General features: G+C 44.7%; 1 protein-coding gene across 1 annotated transcript in view; it reads left to right on the top strand.

Moving 5' to 3' along the window:
• The window catches only part of ncanb (neurocan b), a 149636-nt gene that overhangs the window by 25246 nt on the left and 99019 nt on the right, over positions 1-25371 (top strand). Inside the window, exons 4-5 of the mRNA XM_078554756.1 lie at positions 3578-3705; positions 6873-7166. Coding sequence (XP_078410882.1) covers positions 3578-3705; positions 6873-7166 — 422 coding nt within the window. The remainder of the gene's footprint in view (positions 1-3577; positions 3706-6872; positions 7167-25371) is intronic.

Here is a 25371-nt window from a genome sequence, read left to right as displayed (position 1 = left end):
AGGCCCACTGATCTTTGAGTTAGGCTGCACTTGGTTTTAAAACAAAGGCTTGTTTGACATTTTACTTGCCTCATTAATTTTTTTAATGTTACATTTCTATGGCACCTTTCACAACCTCAGGCCATATTCCAAAGCACTTTACAGCCAATGGATTATTTCTGAAGCGTAGTCACTGTTGTAATGGTTCTCTCTTGATATTTGAGATGTGCCACACACTTTCTAGTTCTTCACTGTCTCTCCTTTTCTATTCACTAATGGGATGTGGGCATTGCTAGCAAGGCCAGCAATTGTTGCCCATCCCTAATTGTCTTTGAGAAGGTGGTGGTGCAACCGAATGGCTTGTCAGGACATTTCAGAGGGCAGTTAAGAGCCAACCACATTGCTGCGGGGCCTGAAGTTACACCCAGGCCGTCTGGGTAAAGACAGCAGATTTCCTTCCCTAAAGAATATTAGTGAGCCAGATAACAAAAATCCAGTAGTTTCTTGGTCAATATTGCTGACCTTCATTCCAGGTTAAATTAGTTAATTAATTTTAAATTTCACAACTGTCACGGCGGGATTTGAGCTCATACCTAAGGGCCGTTTGTCCAGGCATCAGAGGCCAGTAACACAACCACTGTACAACTGTACCCAGCTCCTCTGAGCGACTGTCTCTTCTACATCTACCTGTCTCTCAGTAGTAACTTAGAAAGTAGTTTGATTGAGACAGCTGGGGTGGAGGGGGTGCAGGAGAGGCATGATTTAACCTTTGTTAGTCACAGGACCACATGTTGCTGTGGGAAACAAATTGGAAAATCGAGCAAGAAAAATCTTTACTTCCCTATAGACACTCAGCCCAAGCGAGGACAACAATTTCATTTAATTTTACATGAAATTCCGATAAGTGTAAAACACCTTGGAGTGTAAACAGCGGCGTCTCATGATAAAGTCATACACTGTTTTTCTGCTTTTTTCCAGTCCGGAATGCTTGGGACCAAGTCCTTTCTGGAATTCGGAATCTTCTGGATTACAGAATGGCATTAGAATGCCTAAACACAAGTGTGTGAACTGGAAACCATCAGTTATATAAATATTTACCTTAAGCATAAGACAGTGATAAAACATTATAAAGCAGTAATAAGAATTGTTTTACTCATCCAAATACTGTATCTTCCATGTTTCTGCTCCCAAAGTGCTGGACTAAAATGATGCAGTGAGTTTCTTGGTTCCGCTCAAAAAAATTGTGGCAAACTGGTGTTTTTGGACCGGAGAGGTTACAGGATATCACCTTCCTTGAATCTTTTGAGTCTGTTTAATTAACGGCTTAGAATCAAACAAAAAATGTATCTTTTTTTTTGGTAACTCCAGCTTCCAATCACAACGCATGTTTCAAACTAATGATAGCTATAGAATAGCTGATTATGTAAAATTAATAGCAGGTTTGAGATTTGAGGTGTCAGATAATTTCATTTCATCACGAAACCTTATAGTTCTTATGAATACACCTCCCTCCCCCACATAAGAGTGGATCTAATGGTGAAGCCATTTCTTTTTATACTTTAATAATTTTGCTGATATCTCTTGTTTTGAAGATGAAACATTTCATAAGACCATAAGACGTAGGAGCAGAAGTAGGCCATTCGGCCCATCGAGTCTGCTCTGCCATTCAATGAGATCATGGCTGATCTGATAATCCTCAACTCCACTTTCCTGCCTTTTCCCCATAACCCTTGATTCCCTTACTGATTCCTGGGAGATCATTGTTTTCCCTCTAATTTCCTTCAGTCGCAATTCCCTGAGTCAGAAGGTTGTCAGTTCAAATCCCTCTCCAGAGACTCGAGCATAAAAATCTAGGTTGACATTCCAATGCAATACTGAGGGAGTGCTGCACTTTTGAACGTGCTGTCCTTTGGGTAAGATGTTAAACTGTCTGCGTTCTCAGGTGAACATAAAAAAATCTCATGGCACTATTTTGAAGAAGAGCAGACACTTCTCCCTGGTGTCCTGGGCCAAGCCAATACTTATCTCTAACCCTCCATCAAAGAACAGGTTATCTGCTGATGGTGGGACCTTGCTGTGCACAAATTGGTTGCCATTTTACAACATCAGAACAGTGACTGTACTTCAAAAGTACAGTACTTTATTGGCTGTAAAGCTCTTTGGGACATCCTGTGGTTGTGAAAGGTGGAACATTATTCAAAGCCCTTTTTCTCATTCCATGTGTCCTTATGGTATGCTGCAGTACCAGCCTCTGCCTCTAGAGGGGTAGCTGCTAATTAATGTTTAATTAATCAGCTGAGGTTACTTCATTCTGTTTTACATACTTTTTGGATGAAATCAATTCTGGGTTCCTCCTCTTTCATAATACATTGATGTCTAAAGAAAGGTTGGGAGTCTAGAGGTAAATTTAATCATAAGACCAAGGCCTCATCACCTCAAAGCATCAGTTCAACAGGCACGGTTGTGATGCACCTTTAAGGGTGCGAATCTGAAACTACTGTCCATCACTATCCACCACGAGATACAATATAATGTATAATGCCATGTACTCTGGAGACAGGACAGAGAAGCAGTCCTACAGACCAGATATGTTCTACATAGCCTCCCAGTTACCAGTGTGTATATATAGTCTTACCTTCAAGTGAAGAACCCACATTATTGTCCTGCCAATCCTTGTTGTATCATTGGTATGTTTGTGCTAAACAGAAGAATGCAACAGACACAGGGTCAGATTGGAAAGGGACTTTTTGTCCTTAACGAAACATCTAGTTACTGTGTTTTAAAGATGGGCAAGTTAAAGCCTGACTTGTTTTGAAGCAAAGTGTATCTGCATAAGAAAATGGCAATCTGAAGATGAATGGTCCAAATGCTCATGAGTTAAGCTTTGATGTTGTTTCCCCATAGACTGTAAATAATGAGCAATTGGTTAGACTGGGGTGAAAAGGGTTTGATCAAATGACTCAAAGAACCTTCTTTATCCAAATCTACATTGAGATCGTTATGTGCTACCAACCTTCACTGGGATCATGGGAGCACATTCATGGAAGGCATCCAATCAGTGTTCATTAAAGTAGAAGATGCTAGTGAGGCAATCTTTTTATTTTTTGTTCATGGGATGTGAGTGTTGCTGGCAAGAGTAGGTATTGTGGCTTGGTAGGCTATTTCATGTTACATGTAGGAAATCATGTTACTGTGAGTCTGGAGCTATTTAAGTCCAGTTTGGATAAGGACAGAAGATTTTCTTACCTCAAGGACATTAATAAACCAGATGGGTTCTCTTTTGTGACAATGCTGCAGTTACTGATAGGGGATTTTTATTCCAAATTTATTTAGTTAAATTAGTTTAAATCCCTAAGCTATGGTGGGATTTGAACTTGCCTCTCTGGATTGAGACCAGGACTCTCATACTTGTTCAGTAACTAGAAGTCTGAGACAGCACTAACTGTCAACAGGATTGGGCTCAATGGTTGGAATGACTTTTCAAACCCTTTGTGCTATTACATGCATTAGGTTGATGTACGTTTTAGTCAACTATGGAACTGTATTGAAGAGGGCAATGGAAGTTGAAGATTAAGTTTGATCAATTTATTTTTGACAGATACCCAATCAGGTCACCAAGGCCTGGTTGCTATGGGGATAAGTTTGAATATCCTGGCATCAGAACCTATGGAATTCGAGACCCTGGTGAGCAGTATGATGTCTACTGTTACATCAAGGAACTGAAAGGCAAGTTGATGTTTCTGCTTTGTTGAAAATAGGTTAAAAAGGTCAAATATAAAATGCTTTATTTAGTTCTTTTATGTTCTATTTTCTTTGCTGTCATTATTTCTTCATTTTGGCAGGGGAGGGGGACTAGTTGACTAGAAATTTAATTTAGTTATGGGAAAGGGAAAGAGCTTTTTTGTGGGGTGTTGGGCCGGGGGGGAGTGTTGGCGCCCATCAAGAGGAAGGGTGCCGCCAAGGGGACTGAAATCTGTTTCTGGTTTTTGCTTGCAATTCCTCTTGTTCAGACGTTGTACACCCAACTATGGGCGGTACCTGGCTGCAGTGCCCTGCTAACCTGGACTCTGGAGTTCAGACAAGCCACTTATAAATCTCAGGCAGTACACTGGCTATCGTTTTTGGATGGGCACGCAGAGAGCTGCGGGGCATAAGGGCGGTGGTGTGTGGTGTTTCCCAACTCCTGTTGGGATGGTCAATTGCTATGAGGCCTCATGTTTAATGATCCCAACCACTCCACTGGGGATAGCGGCCTGATGTAAAGCTGATGATATGCCTGAGCCCCTCTGAGCTGCAAATGTTAACTGGGAGCAATTTGCGAGGTGAGCAATGCTGGTTAGTACACAGCAAGGGAGGATGAATGAAAACTCTTTCGAGTTATCAACAGTCACAGATTGCAACTCTTTCGAGTACAATCACAGTTCTTGGTTTCCGGGAGAATGAATGAAAACTCTTTCGAGTTATCAACAGTCACAGATTGCAACTCTTTTGAGTACAATCACAGTTCTTGGTTTCCGGAGTATGAATGAAGATGCACTGCATGCTGTTACCCTATTATGAGGTAATTAGAGCACTTTTATTATGTATAAATTCCAATTGAGCCCAGAAAGAAAGACTTGCATTTATATAGCACCTATCAAAACTCAGGACCTCCCAAAGTGTTCTACAGTCAATGAAATACTTTTGATGTGTTGTCACAATTGTAATATATAGGGAACACAGAAGCCATCTTGTGCACAGCAAGCTCCCACAAACAACAATGTGAAGATAACCAGATAATCTGTTTTTGTGATGTTGATTGAGGGATAAGTATTGACCAGGCCACTGGGGAGAACTCCCCTGCTCTTCTTCAGAATAGTGCCATGGGATCTTTTACATCCACCTGAGAGGACAGACGGGACCTCAGTTTAACATCTCATCCGAAAAAGGACATCTCCCTTAATACTGCACTGGAGTATGGGCCTAGATTATGAGGGATTTGCACACACCATCTTGTGCATAATCAAACTGTGGCACCATGTGTTGTAGCTGTCCTGAGAGCGGTCCTCAGGTAACAACTTAGCCAAACAGGCTGCTGACCTGTCACTGACTAGGCCCACAGATGAAAACCCACCCTTTGGCTGAGGGCCACCTCATCTGACCCTTGGCATAGGAAAATAAAATAAACAACATTGGCACCACAGTTAAATGTATTCATTGTCAAGCTTTGAGATAACTTACACATTGAGCCAAAGACTCTCTATGTTGTCTCAAGTGGGCCAGAAGGCTATGTGCCTCAGTGCACCCAATTACAGAAGTCTGGTGCTGGCTGAGAATGAATTTCTTGACATGAAATCATTTCACTTTTGCCCCGAAACTATAAAGTCAGGCTAAATCTCTCAGGTGTAAACGTGAGTCAGTGGGACGCACTCTTGCCTCTGACTGGGAAGGTTATGGGTCCAAGTTCCATTCCAGAGACTTGAGCACAATATCTAGGCTGAGGGAGTGCTGCACTGTTGGAGGTGCTATCATTTGGATGAGATGTTAAACCAAGGACCTGTCTGCCCTGTCAGGTGGATGCAAAAGATCCCATGGTTCTATTTCGAAGAAGAGCAAAGGAGTTCTTCCTGGTGTTTTGGCCAATCCCTCAACCATCATTACTTGAACAGATTATCTGGTCACTCATCCTGTTACTGTTTGTGGGAGTTTACTGTGTGCAAATTGGTTACCATGTTTTCTACATTACAACTGTGACTACACTTCAGAAGTGGCTAATTGGCTGCAAAGTGCTCTGGGGTGTCCTGATGTTGTGAAGGGCGCTATATAAATACAAATCTTTCTGTCCATTATGAACTTGAGTCATGAAGTCATAGGATCAGCAACGCGCCATTTGGTCCATCGATTTGTGACTAAATGAGTAAAGATTTGACTAGTGTTAGTGATTTTTGGTATTTAGTGTCAGGTTACAGCACAGGGATCTCAGAACATTTTATGCAAAGGTTCTTTACCCAATAACGTGATAAAGAGTATTGTGAAGCATTCAGCTATTCCTACCAAATTTACAACTTAGATTTTCTGATTGGCTGGACTGGTGGGAGAGGGGGTGGGTGGGAGCTGGTGGTTATTACTTACTGACCTGCCCTATACATTCTGTACATTACTACTCTCCAGTGGTCTTCCTGTAGATCAGGATTTACTCATCAACATCTTGAACAAGGTCACAATCCCAGTTATTGTCTGGCGTTGATGGCCTTGGTCAGGAATGTTCAAATCCTGTGGCGATGGGACTAAGCCTCTGTTTCTCCGTACAGTGAAGCGATCTCAATTATCCCGAGTGGATACTAGATGTTTCTTTGTTTTTTAAATTACCCGTTTGTGGGATCTTACACCCACGGTGCTGTTACGGAGGGAGTTCCAGGAGTTTGACCCAGCGACAATAAAGGAGCAGCGATATAGTTCAAAGTCAGGATGGTGTGTGACTTGGAGTGGGACTTGCAGATGGCGGTGTTCCCATGCACCTGCTACCCTTGTTTCTGGGTGGTAGAAGCCACGGGTTTGGAAGGTGCTGTCAAAGGAAGTTGCTGCACTGCATCTTGTAGATGGTACACACTGCAGGCGGTGAAGGGAGTGAATGTTTCCCCTACAGATGAATAGATTTCTTTATTTGAATTATGCTGCCTTCTAAGAGAGTTTCTTTGCCTCCTGTCGCTGGAAAGCAAAAGAGAACAACATCTAATTGTCACTTCATCCAGGACTCGCACATCAGACAGGCCACAAGTGATGCCTGAGAGTTGCCTGGAGGACCCAGGCAGTCAGATGAAGTGGCTCCTGAGATGCGTTAAGAGAATTATCCTTCTATTATGTCAAGTAGTAGTCGCTACGGTGATTGACAACCTGGCTTCATGTGTTCACAGGCACTGTGTTTCATGAGACGGCCACTCTGAAATTGAACCTGACTGAGGCCATGCATCAATGCCAGATGCAGGGTGCTGAACTAGCAACTGCTGGCCAGCTCTACATGGCCTGGAGACAAGGCTTTGATCAGTGTGACGCTGGCTGGCTTGCTGATGGCAGTGTACGGTACCCTATCAACATTCCCAGGAGGAACTGTGGAGGCGATATACCAGGTGTGAGGACGGTTTACCAGCTCCCAAACAGAACAGGCTTTCCTGATCCAAGCTCAAAATATGATGCCTACTGTTATAGAGGTAAGACCTCCGTCTCGTACCGTTCTTTTTGCTTCTGTAGCTTCGTAGCTTCCTTGCATCAAGGGACGATCAGCATGCTTATATAAGCTGTAAGAGAATAAGGATAGAGATGGTTCATGAGAATGTTGTTTGTTTATCTCTGTCACTGCCTCTGGGGAGTCCTCTTACTGATGGTTCTAGGCATCCTGTCCGGTATGAATTTGGAAGCTCTAGTGTGTAATGGCTCTGCTCAGTGTAGGCCTAAAACCTACAGGTCAGAAGGTCCTAATTCAATTCTACTTGGGGCATTGCAATTAACTTTGGAGTTGAGGAGTTGAAAACTAGGCCGATTTCCTTCGTGAATTGGCATAATTGACCCCAATCACCTATGTGTCAGAATGTTGGATGAAAACAGGGTGAGGCACCTCTGTGACGTGAGTCAACTTTGATTCAGTTCTTAAGAGGGTAAGCCATTGTCTTCATACTACCCACCATATCTGACACAGATTGTTAGCTGTGATTCAGTGAGTGAAACCCTCACCCCCACATTAGAAGGTTGTGGGTTCAAGTCCCACTCCAAAGATTTGAACACCATTTCCAGTGCAGTACTGAGGTAGTGTTGCACAGTCAGAGATGTTGCTTTCTCAGATGAGACCTTAAATTGCAGCCCTGTATAATCCCTCAGGTGGGCATAAAGATCCTATGCCACTATCTGAATAGAAGCAGGTGAGTCCACCAGTATTTATCCCTCAAATGACATGATCAGAACAGATTATCTGGTCATTATCATGTTGCTGTTTGTGGAAACTGCTGTGAGCAAATTGGATTACAGCAGTGATTACACCTCATTGACTAGTAAAGTGCTTTAGGATGTGCTGAGGTCATGAAATGTGCTATATACATGCAAATTAATTTGTTTACTCAGAGGCCTGCAGCGACTGGTGGAGAAAATAGGACAGTGTGAAGTTCTTTCGTTGAGGCTATGCAATGTTCCTGAGTGGTGGTGGGGAAGTGGAAGGAACATAGGAAAAGGAGGAGACGATTCAACGCCTTGGGTCTGTTCCACCATTCAGTCAGATCATGGCTGATCAGTATCTTAATTCCATCAACCCACATTGATTCCGTAACCTTTAAAACCCTTGCCCATCAGAAATCCATCATTACCAGATTTTAAATTTTCAGTTTCACCCCACCTCCCCCCTCCCCCCAAACCCACCTCCCCAAACCTCAACAGCTTTTTAGGAGAGAATTCCAGATTTTCACTACCCTTTGCGTGAAGTAGTGCTTCCTGATATCACCCCTGAAAGACCTAGTTTGAATTATAAGGTTATACCCCATTATTCTGGAGCCCCTTCCCCCTCCCCTTCCCAAACCCCCGAGGAAATAGTTTCTCCCTATCTACCCTATAAACTCCTTTAATCATTTTAAACATTTCAAATAGATTAACCCTTAATGTACTACATTCATGTGGGATAAGAAGCCTAGCCTTTATCCATTATCCATTATGCAATCAGTCTTATTCATGCCGGGGAATGGGCTTATTGCTAACAACGCCTCCTTTCAGGCAGAAGTGCTTCAACTCTCACCAATAATAATGGTTATTAAAGTTAACAGATCACCAGGACACCTGTTAGTTAAGTACAGTGCACCATGACATCACGCAAAAAAAGAATATCGGATTATCTGAGTCATTGCATACACCTGGAACATTCTAGAATTTAGTGCAGCTGTGTTTTGTGTACAGCGATGGATCTTGCTAGAAGTTCACTAATTGCAGATCGTCAATTAACTTAAAATGCTTTCATCCTGCAATATGAAACCACTACTGAAAATAGAAAAACAGATCTGTCTGGGGTTTGAGGCAATTCCCACCTGGATTCGGGTTGTGAACCCATTAGGATGGTCCTGGAGTCTCCAGGAATCGAAGATTCCTCTCCTGTCCATTGTTGCCAGCAACTCCAGAGAAAAAAATATAGGAGCATTGAAAGAAAAAATGCATTTTTATTTCACTTTCTTTGAACATTTATTAGTTATAAAAAATATTGGAGGATGTTTGATTGACAGTCAAGCACCATCCAATCAGGTAATTAAGAGTCCCATTGCTATCTTGATTGACATGGGAAGGTAATCACCATGAGGATGTATATGTCAGGTGACCAATGGTGGGAGCATGAGGTCGGGCCAATTGAAGGTCATATAATGGAACCCTCCAGATGTACATCCAACCAGTGTTGGCAGCTCTAAGCTGACCCAGTGAGCACATCACCAATCCCTGCCCAGCCTCAGTGAGGGCATGTTTCCAATGACCTCTGTGCATCATCTTTACCTAAACACCACTCTTTAAACATTAAGGTAAAAGCAAAATACTGCGGATGCTGGAAATCTGAAACAGAAACAAAAATAGCTGGAAAAACTCAGCAGGTCTGACAGCATCTGCGGAGAGGAAGACAGTTAACGTTTCGAGTCCATATGACTCTTCATCATCCCCATCCACCACCACTCTCCTCCGCCTGTCTGAACTTGTTCTCTCACTGCACAATTTCTCCTTAAACTCAAACCTGGAAAAACTCAGCAGGTCTGGCAGCATCGGTAGAGAAGAAAAGAGTCAATGTTTCGGGTCCACACGACCCTTCAACAGAACAGAAGTTTCAGTGTGAACATTTACGAATGAGTCAGTGCAACCAATGGATCAAAGGAATTTTTAATTGGCACAGCTAATCTTTCTGTCTGCTGAATGTTTAATCAAAGCAGGGTTTTGATACCTGGAGGCAAGGAGAATTATAGGTGGCAGAAGTTTTCTCCTATGCTTTGAAGAATTTTAATACATCGGCTTGCACGCCCATTGTGTAGTGACGCCAGGCAGGTTTGGCTTTGTGTGGATGTGATGTGGAGCCAGTCTTCCATGTTGGGAGAAGGGTTGTGCAAGTCCTTGCCTCTCACCTGCTGGCACCATAGCCGCAATTTTTAGGTGTCTTGGATGAGCGATTTGATGCAAACTTGATTGGTTCACGTCAACGTAAGATCCCTTAGATTTTCTGTGGAGGTGCTGCTTTGCAATTGAGCTCTCAAAGAGGTGGAGTCAACATCTCAGCTGTGAAGAAGTGAAAGAAAGAGAGACTTGCATTTATATAGCGCCTTTCATGACTTCGGCAGCTCCCAAAGCGCTTTACACCCAATGAAGTATTTTTGAAGTGTAGTCACTGTCTTAATTTAGGAAATGCAGCCAATTTATGCACAGCAATGTCCCACAAACAGCAATGTGCTAATATGTTTTCAGTGAGCTTGGTTGAGGGATAAATATTGGCCAGGAAGCTGGGAAGAACTCCCCTGCTCTTTTTTTGAAGTAGTGCCATAGGCCATTTTACATACACCTGGTGGGGTGGGGTGTGGCAGATGGGCTTCAGTTTAGCATCTTGTCCAAAAGACAGCACCTCCAAGAGTGCAGCATCCCTTCAAGACTGCTCTGGGCATGTTAGTCTAGATTATGTATTTAAATCTCTGGAGTGGGGCTTGAACTCACAACCTAGCCCTCAATTATCACTCAAATACCACTGTTCAAACCCTTTAAGAGGGCAATTTGTCAGCTCTCTTGGATGGTGAATGATAGATAGGGGATGAAAATTAAACTGAAAGAAGGGGAGGCTTCTGGAAGACTTGACTTTCATGCACAATAATTTCACTTTAGTATTTGTCAGCAGTTTCAAACTAAGCATGAAATATTATATGTCAGCTTGTTCATCTGATCTAATCATGAAAATTAAACAGTTTTGAATGATTGTGCAGTAGAAATTTAATGGAGTATGTAAGATATTTAATAGGAACAAAGAAGCAAAAGCCAGAACAATTATAGTCTTATTCTAACTCAGTGCCTGACTCCCAAGTGTTCTTTGTAAGTGTCTGGGAGACTCTTCCAGGAGAAGGATGAACCTTGGTGAAGACCTAAGGCCCACCGTGCAAGTACACCGCCATGACTGAATAAAGCTAGACGAGAAAATGGGATAATAGACCACAACAAAAACAGAATTACCTGGAAAAACTCAGCAGGTCTGGCAGCATCGGTGGAGAAGAAATCAGTTAACGTTTCGAGTCTTCATGACCCTTCGGCAGAACTGAGTATAGTTAGGAGAAAGGTGAAATATAAGTTGGTCTAAGGTGGGGGGGGCGGGGGGAGAGAGGGAAGTTGAGAGTGTGGTGATTGTGGAGATAAGCAAGCAGTGATAGGAGCAGATAATCAAAAGATGACACAGACAAAAGGATCAAAGAGGTGTTGAAGGTGGTGATATTGTCTAAGAAAAGTGCTAATTAAGAATGGAAGACAGGATACTCAAGGTACAGCTCTAGTGGGGGTGGGGTGGAAAGACTAACAAAGTTTTAGTTTTAGATTTAAAAATAATGGAAATAGGTGGGAAAAGAAGAATCTATATAAATTATTGAAAAAAAAAGGGAGGGGGGAGAAACGGGGTGGGGATGGGGGGAGGGGGAGTTTAAGATCTAAAGTTGTTGAATTCAATATTCAGCCCGGAAGGCTGTAAAGTGCCTAGTCGGAAGATGAGGTGCTGTTCCTCCAGTTTGCGTTGGGCTTCACTGGAACAATGCAGCAAGCCAAGGACAGACATGTGGGCAAGAGAACAGGGTGGAGTGTTAAAATGGCAAGCGACAGGGAGGTTTGGGTCTTTCTTACGGACAGACCGCAGGTGTTCTGCAAAGCGGTCGCCCAGTTTGCGTTTGGTCTCTCCAATGTAGAGGAGACCACATTGGGAGCAACGAATGCAGTAGACTAAGTTAGGGGAAATGCAAGTGAAATGCTGCTTCACTTGAAAGGAGTGTTTGGGCCCTTGGACGGTGAGGAGAGAGGAAGTGAAGGGGCAGGTGTTGCATCTTCTGCGTGGGCATGGGGAGGTGCCATAGGTGGGGGTTGAGGAGTAGGGGGTGATGGAGGAGTGGACCAGGGTGTCCCGGAGGGAATGATCCCTACGGAATGCCGTCAGGGGGGTTGAAGGGAAGATGTGTTTGGTGGTGACACCCTGGTCCACTCCTCCATCACCCCCTACTCCTCAACCCCCACCTATGGCACCTCCCCATGCCCATGCAGAAGATGCAACACCTGCCCCTTCACTTCCTCTCTCCTTACCGTCCAAGGGCCCAAACACTCCTTTCAAGTGATGCAGCATTTCACTTGCATTTCCCCTAACTTAGTCTACTGCATTCGTTGCTCCCAATGCGGTCTCCTCTACATTGGAGAGACCAAACGCAAACTGGGCGACTGCTTTGCAGAACACCTGCGGTCTGTCCGTAAGAAAGACCCAAACCTCCCTGTCGCTTGCCATTTTAACACTCCACCCTGTTCTCTTGCCCACATGTCTGTCCTTGGCTTGCTGCATTGTTCCAGTGAAGCCCAACGCAAACTGGAGGAACAGCACCTCATCTTCCGACTAGGCACTTTACAGCCTTCCGGGCTGAATATTGAATTCAACAACTTTAGATCTTAAACTCCCCCTCCCCCCATCCCCACCCCGTTTCTCCCCCCTCCCTTTTTTTTTCAATAATTTATATAGATTCTTCTTTTCCCACCTATTTCCATTATTTTTAAATCTAAAACTAAAACTTTGTTAGTCTTTCCACCCCACCCCCACTAGAGCTGTACCTTGAGTATCCTGTCTTCCATTCTTAATTAGCACTTTTCTTAGACAATATCACCACCTTCAACACCTCTTTGATCCTTTTGTCTGTGTCATCTTTTGATTATCTGCTCCTATCACTGCTTGCTTATCTCCACAATCACCACACCCTCAACTCTTCTCTCTCTCCCCCCGCACCCCACCTTAGACCACCTTATATTTCTCCTTTCTCCTAACTATGTTTCAGTTCTGCCGAAGGGTCATGAAGACTCGAAACGTTAACTGATTTCTTCTCCACCGATGCTGCCAGACCTGCTGAGTTTTTCCAGGTAATTCTGTTTTTGTTTTGGATTTCCAGCATCCGCAGTAGCTTTTAGCTTTTTGTTTTTATAATAGACCACATTTGGGTTTGAAATACTGTATTTTGTAGGAGAGAGGAAAAACTGAGGACATTGGCATTCCCCGGGAAAGAGTGGATTAGATTAATGGAGAGTGCCATATCAACGCATGACGCTATATTTGGGGCAGCAGAGGAACACATGATCTCACTAGAGAAAATGGTGGCGGGTTCAGTTGAGTGAAGAAGGAACTTTAGTGCAGTATAACTAGGGGCATTAAAAAAGCAGGGTTACACTGTCTATGTTACACTACAGCCCCCACCGCTGCATCCTGCTGTTCTTAAACGACCTCAAGCTTTTAAAATATATCTTCAGCTTAGTTTGTAGCGCTCTTGTCTCTGAGCCAAAAGAGGATAGGTTCAAGTTTCACTCCAGAAGTTGAGTGCTAAAAAAAATCAAGGCTGGTATTCCAGTGCAGTACAGAGTGTTGCACTTTTGGAGGTGCCATCTTTTGGAAGCGACATTAAACTGAGGCCCCACCTATCCTTTCAGGTGGATGTAAAAGATTCCATGGGACTGTTTCAAAGAAGAGTAGGAGAATTATCCCTCATGACCTGGTCAATACTTATGCCCACTCAACCTCACAAGGACAGATTATTTGGCCAGTATCACGTTGCTGTTTGTCTGAACTTGCTGTGCACAAATTGGCTGCTGCATTTTCTGTATTACAACAATAACCCTAACCACTAATATTTATATAGCACCTTTAAAGATTGGCCGGGTGGTTAACAGTGAGGTTGAGTGCCTTGGGCACTCAATTCTTCCTGTAGGAAGATGTTGAGGGGATGGTCAAATGGGCAGATAAGTGGCAGATGGAATTTAATCCTGAAAAGTGTGAGGTGATACACTTTGGAAGGAGTAATTTGACAAGGTAGTATTCAACGGCATGACACTAGGAAGTTCTGAGGAACAAAGGGACCTTGGCATGTGTGTCCATAGATCTCTGAAAGCAGAGGGGCATGTTAGTGGGGTGGTGAAAAAGGCATATGGGACACTTGCCTTTATCAATCGAGGCATAGATTACAAAAGTAGGGAGGTCATGTTGGAGTTGTATAGAACCTTGGTGAGGCCACAGCTGGAGTACTGTGTGCAGTTCTGGTCGCCACGTTATAGGAAGGATGTGATTGCACTGGAGGGGGTGCAGAGGAGATTCACCAGGATGTTGCCTGGGATGAAACATTTAATTTATGAAGAGAGGTTGGATAGACTTGGGTTGTTTTCATTGGAGCAGAGAAGACTGAGGGGCGACCTGATCGAGGTGTACAAGATTATGAGGGACATAGACAGAGTGGATATGGAGCAGCTGTTCCCCTTAGTTGAAGGGTCAGTCACAAGGGGACATAAGTTCAAGGTGAGGGGCAGGAGGTTTAGGGAGGATGTGAGGAAAAACTTTTTTACCCAGATGGTGGTGACGGTCTGGAATGCACTGCTTGGGAGGGTGGTGGAGGCAGGTTGCCTCACATCCTTTAAAAAGTACCTGGGTGAGCCCTTGGCATGTCATAACATTCAAGGCTATGGGCCAAATGCTGGTAAATGGGATTAGATAGGTAGGTCAGGTGTTTCTCACGTGTCGGTGCAGACTCGATGGGCTGAAGGGCCTCTTTTGCACTGTGATTCTGTGAACATAATGAACCATCCCAAAGTGCTTTGCAGGAGCATTATAAAGTACAGCCAGAAGTTCAATGTTTCATCACGGTCCTTAAATAACTGAGAACAGCAGTGTTCGGTAATAGGCCTAAGGTGAGTATGATCAGCAATGAGGGATGACTAATTAAGTAGGGTTTCTTCAGCCTTGAAGTCTCACATCTGTGGGCGACGTAGAAACAAAGAAATCCTTTCAGATACACAAAGGTGTTGGGCACAAGGCACAGGGTTGTGAAGGGCAGATGCCAAATATACCTTTATGAATCAACAATAGAGTGGGTTGCTGGCAATGATGGTTATAACCTGAGAATTGACTGATTGAAAAACGAGCTAGATGTCTTAATTGGAAGACGATAGGTGCAGGTATCCATTAAATGGGCCAAAAGACAGGAGTGGGATTAATTGGAAAGCTCTACTAAAGAGCTGGCACAGGCACAATGGGCCGAATGGCTTTCTTCTGTGCGATGACATTCTATGATTCTAAAGGATGTTGTTTATTCAAACTGATCTTGGGATCACAGGTGAAACACTTGCTAGTTCTAATTTTAAATTTGAACTCCTGACTGTTACACTGTGTCCCATCAAAAAGGCCAAAGAAGTGTTAATCCTTATGACTAGAGGGTTAGAATATGAAGGGGAAGAGGTTCGGCTACAGCTTCCCTTGTTAGACTACACTTGGAGCCCTGTGTATAGTCCTTGACGCTACACCTTAGAAGGAGTGCAGTGTGGACTCACCAGTACCAGGGTTCCAAAGGTCAGGTAATGAGGAGATGTTACACAAACTAGACTTGTATTCTCAGGAATATGGAAGGTTAAGGAGTGATTTGACTGAGGTTTTTAGGAAAGGAATTGATGAGGTAGTAACTGATAAGGGAGGAGGGGGGAGTCTAGGACAAGGAGACACAACCTGCCAACCAGAGCCAGGCCTCTCAAGAGAGGAATTCGGAAACACCACTCAAAGGCTGATCAAAGTGTGGAACTCTCTCACCAAAAACAAGATTCTAGCCCAGTTAAATAGTTTTAAATCTGAGATTAATAGATTTTGCTAGCCAAGGGTACCAAAGGATATGGAGTCAAGGCAAGTGGATGGAGATGAGATACAGGCGAACCATAATTTCATTGGCTGGTGGAACAGGCTTGAGGTGCTTCATGGCACCTCCAGTTCACACGTTCCCTTTAAGTTAGTAAAAATTAATTTTCTGACTCTGGTGATTCCCAGTGATTTCTGTATCCTTGGAACTGCTGTTTGTTTTGTTTCCCTGTTTTACACTAATCTCATCTTCATGTGTGAATGACTTTGTGTGAAGTTGCAAATTTAGGGAAACATTGCAAAGTCATTTCTATTTTCAGAAATTGCTTCATTTCATGTCAGGGAGCTCTTCCTGCGCGTTTGATTTTTTTTTCCTTCCTCCTACTTCAAGTTCTGCCTCTTGCTGGTCGAACTTCATGGGTACAGTTGATAAACAGGACTTCACCTAACCAACCATTCATCAACCTGATTGTTTAAAAGGAAAAATCAATTCTTTTGGGATGAGGAATTTATTGCCAATCCCAACTTGCCTTGATGTAGCTTTATTTGACTGAGTGGCTTGTGAGGCTTCTTCAGAGGGTAATTATAAATGGTGTTGGAATAGAATCATATATAGGCCAGCAGAGTTCCTTCCCTAAAGGCCATCAGCTCGGTTTTTGCCATAATCTGTATTAATACTGATACCCGTCTTTTATCTCAATGGTATTCTCTCCTTCTGAATTCACATTATCAAACTATCATTGAGAGGGATGGGATTTAAACTCATGGGCTGGGATTTTCCGTGCCCGTTGGTGTTGGGCATGTTTGGTGGCGTGAGTGGACAATATGGGCAGAAGGCCAAAAATCAGTTTCATGATATCGTGAAACCAGTTTGCGATCGTCCACTCTACCCGCTGATGGTGGGCTGCGTTCCCCGCCATCGGACTTTGGGAAACTTATTGTAATACATCAGCATATCATTATAAGGCCAGCCTGCCTGACTCATTCCCCCCATCCGCTGGATTGTCTGCCCACGTAGGTGGGAAAACACGCCGACGTGTTTCACAACAGTATATATAAGGTGTGCACTTGGCGGGCTGAACTTCGCTTGGGACTGCGAGGTTTGTTTCCCTACCTTGCTTCGGGCAGCACTCGCCATCATCAGCGCCAGGCTTCACAGGCAGCACCACATCACTTTTAGGGGGGCCTCATGTGCAGGTCTCTACCTACCAGACCAGCCACATGTGGGCGGCTCTTCAATGGCTGCAGGGCTAGGGCTTGCTTGGGGAAGGAGGAGAAGTGGCCTCAGGCAAGGGAAGAGGCTACAGGGTGAGGGCTGCAGTGGGGAAGTGGGGTATCCCAGGGTGTGTGTGGGGGCACATGTTGTTCTGTGCAAGTGGCCTCAAGATGGTGAGGGCTGAGGAGGCAGTCTCCAGAGGAGATGAGACCAGATGGACATGTGAGGGTGTGTGTGTGAGAATGGGTGGTGATGTTCCTTGAGCTGGCAATGAGTGAGATGCCAGTGAATGTGTGATGGACTTGAGTGTGTGAGTTTAGAGTGATGAGAAGGCTGTCTTACCCTGGCTGCATGGATGAGATCATTCATCCTCTATCTGCATTGGATGGCCAACCTCTTCTGTGCAGCATTGGCACTGACCACCACTGCCATCGCCTCCCAAGCCGGAGTGGTAATATAGCTGCCTCTCCTGCAGCCAGAGTGGGGGCAGAGGACATCACGGTGGGTCTTCTTGGCGCCCAAAAGGTGCTTGAGGGCTGCAGTCTTCCTGCCTTTCGGGACCATGTCTTCTTTGCTGCAGTCCTGGGCTGGAAGCACTGAGTGTGGCTGTACTTTAAACGTGGTGCCTGGTGTGATGAAGCGGTGAGGTGACGGTGTGGCGGGCAAATCGGAGCATAATGCATAATTACTGCGGTGGGTTTGGGACGATATGGCATGAAAAGCCACCATTGCGGCCGGAGAGTAAAATGTCGATTTACCCGCCCGCTACCGCACTTAGTGCAAATCAGAGACAATTTCGCCCATGGTCTACTACTAGTCCAGTAACATAACCATTACATTACCACACCTCTGTAAGCAGTCCATTCGACTGTGTAGACACATCGCAGCTCTTTTGCCATCCCACATCTACTTTCCATCATTTCTTAGTAGATTCACCGCAGAATGAGAGTTAAATCTGGGTTATTATGGTTTTTGAGAGCCAATATAACAAGCAATGCAGTTCTCAAAAAAATCTGTCAAACTCAGTGTTGGAAATTTTCAAGTGACCCTCCCATAGCCCCAGTATCATTCTGGTGAATCTGTGCTGCACCCTCTCCAAGGACAATATATCTTTCCTGAGATGCAGTGTTCAGTGCCTGATTCTTGAACAGCCGCAGTCTGTAGTGAGAGTTAAGTCAGTGGTTGCAGAATCTTCATCCAAAGACAATGGAGAAATGGCCAATACATCTCTAAGTTGTGATAGTGCATGATTTGGTATTCGTGGGGGGAACTTCCCCCTTGTCGAGGGGCTTGTGCTGGGGCGGGCGCAGATCGGATTGGCACCCCCAATTGGGTCTGTGCCACCATTTTAAGTGGGCGGCCCAATTAAGGCCTGCCCAGAAGCGCTGAGCGCTCCCTGTGCGGGCAGGGGGTGTTCCCTGAGTCGGGGCCCGCGCTCCTTTGCACATGTGCGCGAAAGAGCACGGAAATCTCCCTGAAGCACCTCTGTGATTAGATTAAGTTTTAAAAATTTGAATAAAGAAAAGAAAATTTTTTAAGGCATGTCCCCCTCATGTGACAGTGTCACATGAGCTGGGGCATGTCAAGGAATTTTTGTAAAAATTTTTATTCAATTTATAAATGCTTCATGAAAACTCATCCCGTCCGTGGATGAGGTTCCATGAAAAACGTGAAGGCCGCCTGGGCTCTTCGCCTGCCCCCCCGCCAACCTTAAGGTTGGACGGGCAGCTCAGTTTACTAGTTCAACAAGTTTTTAAATAGCCTTAATAGGCCTTTGACAGTTCGGTGGGTGTGCAGCCGGCTCGGGTGCGCGACTGCTGAACAGAAAATCTAAATGACGTGCGGTGACGTCGGGACACACGCCTGACATCACACCGCGTCAGCTTACGCCTCGGTGAGTGGGCCTCGCCCTCGCTCACCGAGCCGAAAATTCTGGCCTATGTGTACCCGCTGTCCTCCTGGGAGAGGTGATCTCACTGAAACGATCAAGATTATGAAGGGGTTTGACAGGGTAGATACTGAGATGTTGTTTCCCCTGTCTGGGGAAATCTAGAACAAAAGGGCATAGTTTCAGGATAAGGGGCCGATCATTTAGGACTGAGCTGAAAAGAAATTCCTCCACTCAAAAGGCTGTGAATCTTTGGAATTCTCTACCGCAGAGAACAGTGGCTGCTCACTTGTTGAATATATTTAAGGTTGAGAGAGATATTTTTCATCTCCCGGGGACTCAAGGGATATGGGGAGTGGGTGGGAAAGTGGAGTTGAAGCCCAAGATCAGCCATGATCATATTGAGAGGTGGAACGGGCTCAATGGGTCTACTCCTGCTCCTATCTCTTGTCTTCTTATGATGTGGAAGCCATGGCTTTGAGATGTTGAATTGACAACTGATGTGCACTCTTCTGGGCCTCAGGGTAGTTATGAGTCAGCCTTGTTGGTGTGGGACTGGCCCAAGCCTGGTAAGGGTGGCTGATTTCCTTCCCTAAAGGACTAGTTGGGTTTTTCTGACAATCCGAAAAAATACAAAATAGAACTGACTTTGTAATGATTCCTTATGTTTTTAGTATCACAGAAATATCATGAAAATGGGATTAGCGAGAAAACTGATTGCCAGTAGACCTGGATCCGGGCATGCACCACTATCTCTAAGGGAGGAGTGGAGGAAATTGGGGGAGAAAGTGCTTTCAGAGTTGACATTAGAGATGCTTTTTAAAGTGATATCTACAGTTTCGTTCCACTACACTAAAAAGTCTACTTGACTTGTGTTAAAGCCATTGACAATTATTATGGCGGGGCGGGGTGGGGTTAGATGGTGAGTTCATATGCTGTGACTGAGGACCCCATTTTAACTCTGAAAAAAGACTTGCACTTATATAGAACCTTTCACTACCACTGGACATCTCAAAGTGCTTTATAGTAAATAAAGCACTTTTGAAGTGTAGTTGCTGTTGTGATGTAGGAAATGCAGCAGCTGATTTGTACACAGCAAGCTCCCAAAAACACCAATGTGGTAACGATTAGTTTTTGTGATGCTGATCGAGGGATCAATATTGGCTGGGACAACAGGGAGAACTCAACTGGTCTTCTTCAAAATACTGCCATGAGACCTTTAACGCCCACCCGAGACAGCAGACAGAGCCTCAATTGAACATCAGCATGTTAAATGGGGCATGTTAGAAGGCAGTTAAAAAGAGGATAGTGACTTTTTCCTCTCCGGTCCCACTGTGTCCCAATGTTAACTTGCTTCTTCGAACAGATAAATGGGACAGCTAACCCAAGCTGACAAGGGGAGAAGAGGGGGGAATCCTTTCTAAACATGCTGGTTGGGGTCTGATCACATCATTGTTAACCGAGCTACCAGTTTAGTTAGGAGGCCTGCACAAGGCAGTCATCATAGAAACCTCAGTCCTCACCCCCGACCAGGTCAAACCTGCAGGTGGGTGTTCTCGGGCAAGAAGAATTTGAGATGTTTCTGTGGGTCAGGAGGGGCAGAGTGTTCCTGCCGGCCTCACGAGGAAGCTTTTGGTCCTGGGCTTCTTGCTTCCCATTCCCCAGTCATGCCCAGAGCGTTGTTCCCCTGTCACAAGGGGGCGAGGATCGCACGGGTGCCTGCCTATGGCCTCCTGCCACCCAAATTCTGCACTCCCAACCTTTCGCTCACCAGCCAGGTAGCCCACTGCCTAGCTGTGCTCAAATGGAGCCAAGAAAAGTTTAAGGAACTGTAGCCTGGCCAATAAGATGGGCTGGCTGTCCCTGTCTCAGCAATCTCCAAGTTTGCAACCTGCTTCTGGGACCACGTTAACCCAACCCAACCCCTCCCCGGCTTACAAAATCGGGGTATATGTTCCAGTGTTGTTTACCATTATTACTGAAGCCCTCAGAAATTAAATCATTATCTTCTTTTTTTGAATTCCCAACCAGCTGGAGATGTAGAGCTATCCTCAAAGCAGAGAGTGAGCCTTGAAGAAATCACTGCATATGAAAAGTCAGAGCTGCAGATACCAAAACAGCCCACAGAACAAGGAATAGGCAGAAGTTCAAACACAGCGGCGCCTATTTCAGGGAAGTTGTCACTCAAAGAATGGTCATTACTGCCTGGGACTGAGTTCACTGAGCTGTCAAAGCAAGTGGAAGTACCGCCATCCCATAGTCCCGCTGTAACGCAGCCAACTGCACAAAAATATCTGAAGCAAGTCCCCCCAGCAGCCAATTCAGAACAGTACGATCCACCTGGGAATGCCTCTTCACTCACCGCTGACCTAGAGGAACACAACTTAAGACCCATTGGTAACAATCTGTCCCTGGCCAACAACAGAAACTCTTCAGATAATCTTCCTGATGTGTTAAAGGAGCTGAACAGTTACGAAGGAAGCGGTCTGGGCTACCATGGTGACCATGTTGACAACTCAACCAGGGAAATGGCGTTTGACAGAGATGCAAAAGCAACTATGACATATGAGGGACTCACAGAGAAAGCATCTCACAGCCCCAGTGACCTAATTCAAGTAAGCCCAACTCTCCTGGCAGCTGAAATTGTAACCAATGGACTAAATCCAAAAGAGAAACCAAGTGCAACACAAGGCCGAACTTCTCAAAGCGAAAAAGTCCCAACAGAAGGGCCAGTGTCCATTACTCTCAATAAAATGTCACCTGACAGTCCAACCCCTGTGGCTTCCATTGACTTTGATGGATTAAATACGCAAGTTGTTACTATGAGTCCACTGACTAAAGAGATAAAATCAGATGTTGTTGTTATTGGTGAATCCAATGAGTTGCCTCCATTGGGGTTGGAGCCGATGTTTGAAAATGAGCTCGACACCGACTGGGAATTCCTGGGGAAACAGTTCTTGAAAAGCACAGCGACGGAAGTAATGAGTATCGACCTTTCCAGCCAGCAACTTGATAATCTACCTATGATTGAGCCTGAAAGAATTGAAAACACAATTAGAGCCACAGCAGTAGCTACAGAGCAAAGCTTAGTGAGTGTATCACAAGAATCATTGTATGTGCCAACTGCTTCTTACACTGTGACTGAAACAAAGGCATGGCCGCAAGTTGCCTCAGGTAAGCACATTCTTAACCTGCTAGCTCATTTTAGTTCCATTTTTCTCCCTTGGCATCGTATACCTCCGGTCAACAAAGGGTGGAATAAGAGAGCGTGGTACTCTGTGATGCTTCTCATCACAGTCTTGGAAAATACTGTACCTTTAGTCTGTGTGAGTATTGGGAGACTGGAACTTAAACTTTGTCGCAATTGGCAATCTGGGCACAACTTTTTGCCTGAAATTGCAATGGACTTTCCAAAGTGAAGTTAAGCTTCATTTTCCACCCAATGCATTTCCATCATTTCCATTATCACAAACATAAAATCTGCCACGATCCTGTGTAATTGGGTAGCAGAATCGAATGTGACTGTTTATTTTTTCCCCTTGTGTTGAAACATTCCTTGATATATTTAAGAGTGCAGTTTTTCAACACAAGATGAAAGCTGAAATAAGCATTTTAAATAAGTTTCCAGTCCACCGTCTGTGAGTAAAATCATTGAAAATGACTTAAAAAAAAACTATATAGGCACTTACTTGAATATCGCTGAAAAGAGAGACATGTTGCTGAGGCTTTTTGTCTAATACTCATCAGGACTCTGATTGGCTGAGGCATCGCCATGGAGAAATTTAAATTATCTAGGCTTGGGAAGCCTACAGTTCCCCATTGCTTTCTCCATGGCACCAACTTGGCCAATCAGAGTCGACTTGCCAACCAATCATCGCCCTTTTCTCCTGTAGTATAAATTATTGTGATTGTTTGAAATTTGGCATTCTTGTGTTTGTCCTGATGAGTGCAAGACAAAAAGCTTCAGCAACATGTCTCTCTTCTCAGTAATATTTACTAATTTCACTGATGTGCAGTAGTCAGTTTATTAATAAATTAAATGTATTGTAATATTTAAAGTGTTTATATAGTGCCTGTTAGCGCCTTTGCACCTAAAAAAGAGTTTAATTTGAAGAGCCTCCTTCAACAATGGTAAATGGTGGAAACTTGCAAACTTGTTACTTAGATATGTGTGTGTGGGTGGTGAAATTTGGCTTCCCCTACCATGTGTTTAAACAAGTATTAACGATGACAGAAACACAATTTACACTTGGCATAACTTGTGCTTAAAATTCCGTGAGCATTTTCACCAGTTTGGCTGATTCCAAGCAACTTGCGCTGGCTGATCTCGGAGCTGGGCACTGGTGAGATCACAACCGGGCTACTGCTACACTTTTGGTCTCATTACTTAAGGAAGGATATACTTACGTTGGAAGCAGTTCAGAGAAGGTTCACTAGACTGGTTCCTGGGATGGAGGGGTTGTCTTATGAGGAAAGGTTGAGCAGGTTGGGCCTGTACCCATTGGAGTTTAGAAGAATGAGAGGTGATCTTATTGAAACATATAAGATCCTGAGGGGGCTTGACCAGGTAGATGCTGTGAGGGTGTTTCCCCTCATGGGGGAATCTAGAACTGGGGCGGGGGGGTACAACTTAAAGATAAGGGGTTTCCCATTTGAGGAGGAGTTTCATCTAATTAATTTTTGGAATTCTCAACCTCAGAGCGCACTGGAGGCTGGGTCATTGAATATAATCAAGGCTGAGTTAGACAGATTTTTTATCTACAGGGAGTCAAAGGTTATGGGAACAGACAGGAAAGTGGAGTTGAGGTCTCAATAAGATTAGCCGTGACCTTATTGAATGGCAGAGCAGGTTTGAGGGGCTGAATGATTGAATGGCGGAGCAGACTCGATGGGCCAAATGGCCTAATTTCTGCTCCTATGTCTTATGGTCTTATGGAATGGCCTCCTATTTCTTATGTTCTTCCGGGTGCTTGGTGTACAATAGGCAGCAATGTTGTGATAAAGTTTGAACAACAACTTGCATTTATGTAGCCTCTTTAATGTAGCCCTTTTAAAACATCCCAAGGTGCTTCACAGGAGCAGTATCAAACAAGATTTGACACCGAGTCACATAAGGAGATATTAGGTGAGTTTCTCCAGTGTTTGACCAATATTTATCCACCAACCAACATCACTAAATAAGATGATCTAGTCACTTATTTTGTTGCTGTTTGAGAGATTTTGCTGTGCAGTAATTGGCTGCCATGCTTCCTACTTTATGACAGTGCCTCCTTCAAAGACAAGGACTGCAGTGGTTCAAGAAGGCAGCTGACCACCACCTTCTCAAGAGCAACTAGGGATGGGCAATAAATGCTGGCCCAGCCAGCGAAGCCCACATCCTGCGAATGAATAAAAAAGAGTCCTTAATTGGCTATAAAAGGTTTTTGGGACGTCTGGAGATTATGAAAGGAGTTTATAAATGCAAGTCCTTCCTATGCATCTCTCAACTATTTTGTGCTTTACTTAAACTGGGACTGTTGGATGCCAACAATGGATGCACTGCCTCCCTTCCCCACCACCATCCCATAACACTGACAGCCACAGGATCATGGTTGACAAGAAACAAAAATAATGGGGAGGAACATTTCAGACCCTGTCATTGGTTCAGTTGGTAAAGTCAATGTGTATCTAGGCCTTACGGCCAGGATGTCCCATGCTGGATTACTGGGGCAGAATCTCCTGGTCCCGCCAGCAACCAGAAGCGTGGTGGACAGGTGTGAGGCCAAAAATCCAGTTCCCAACATCGGGATGAGCTTCAGGAATTCTGTTCTCGGGACTTTAAAGGCGGCTTAAAGGTGGATCGAGCTTCCCGACGAACAATGTTGGGAAGCCCTTTTGAGTGCGTTAACATGTCAAACATGCTCATTGAAAGGCCAGCTCGCCGGAATTAAGCTCCTCCTCCAAGTTAAGCTTAAACTCCCCACTAGTTGGAAATTAGAATGCTCACATTTACGGCTGGATATAAGTGGCGTGAATCTGTTGAGCTTGACTTCTTCCACGACTTTGAGCTGAGTAGACGCTGCTTTGGCCTTCTTGGGGGCCGCTCAATAACTTGACTCATATCGGATGTCAGCTGAACAAGCTGCGCAAAGGCTGGACAGGGGAGGCAGGCAAAGGGTGGGAGGGGGAGCGGGGTTTCCGGGGAAGCAACAGAGACTGCCCGGGGCAGGGTGAGGCGCTGTCCGTGGAAGGAAGATAGACTGTCTAGGGGCGGGGAGGGAGGCAGCGAGGGAATGTGAGGGTGCATTGACGTGGGGTGGAGGAGTCTTGTTGGGTCTGGGGGCCCTGTGGCCGGCTGGAGCAGGGAGGCTTTTGGGCAGGGATGGTGGTAGAGGGTGGGTTTGGTGCTGTCGACGGTGGGGCCCTGCATGTCGAATTGAGGGTACTGGGCAG

This window comes from Cetorhinus maximus, chromosome 13 (assembly GCF_964194155.1).
Source record: "Cetorhinus maximus chromosome 13, sCetMax3.hap1.1, whole genome shotgun sequence".
In the NCBI taxonomy this organism is placed as follows: Eukaryota; Metazoa; Chordata; class Chondrichthyes; order Lamniformes; family Cetorhinidae; genus Cetorhinus; species Cetorhinus maximus.
This window is presented reverse-complemented; position numbering and strand designations above follow the sequence as displayed.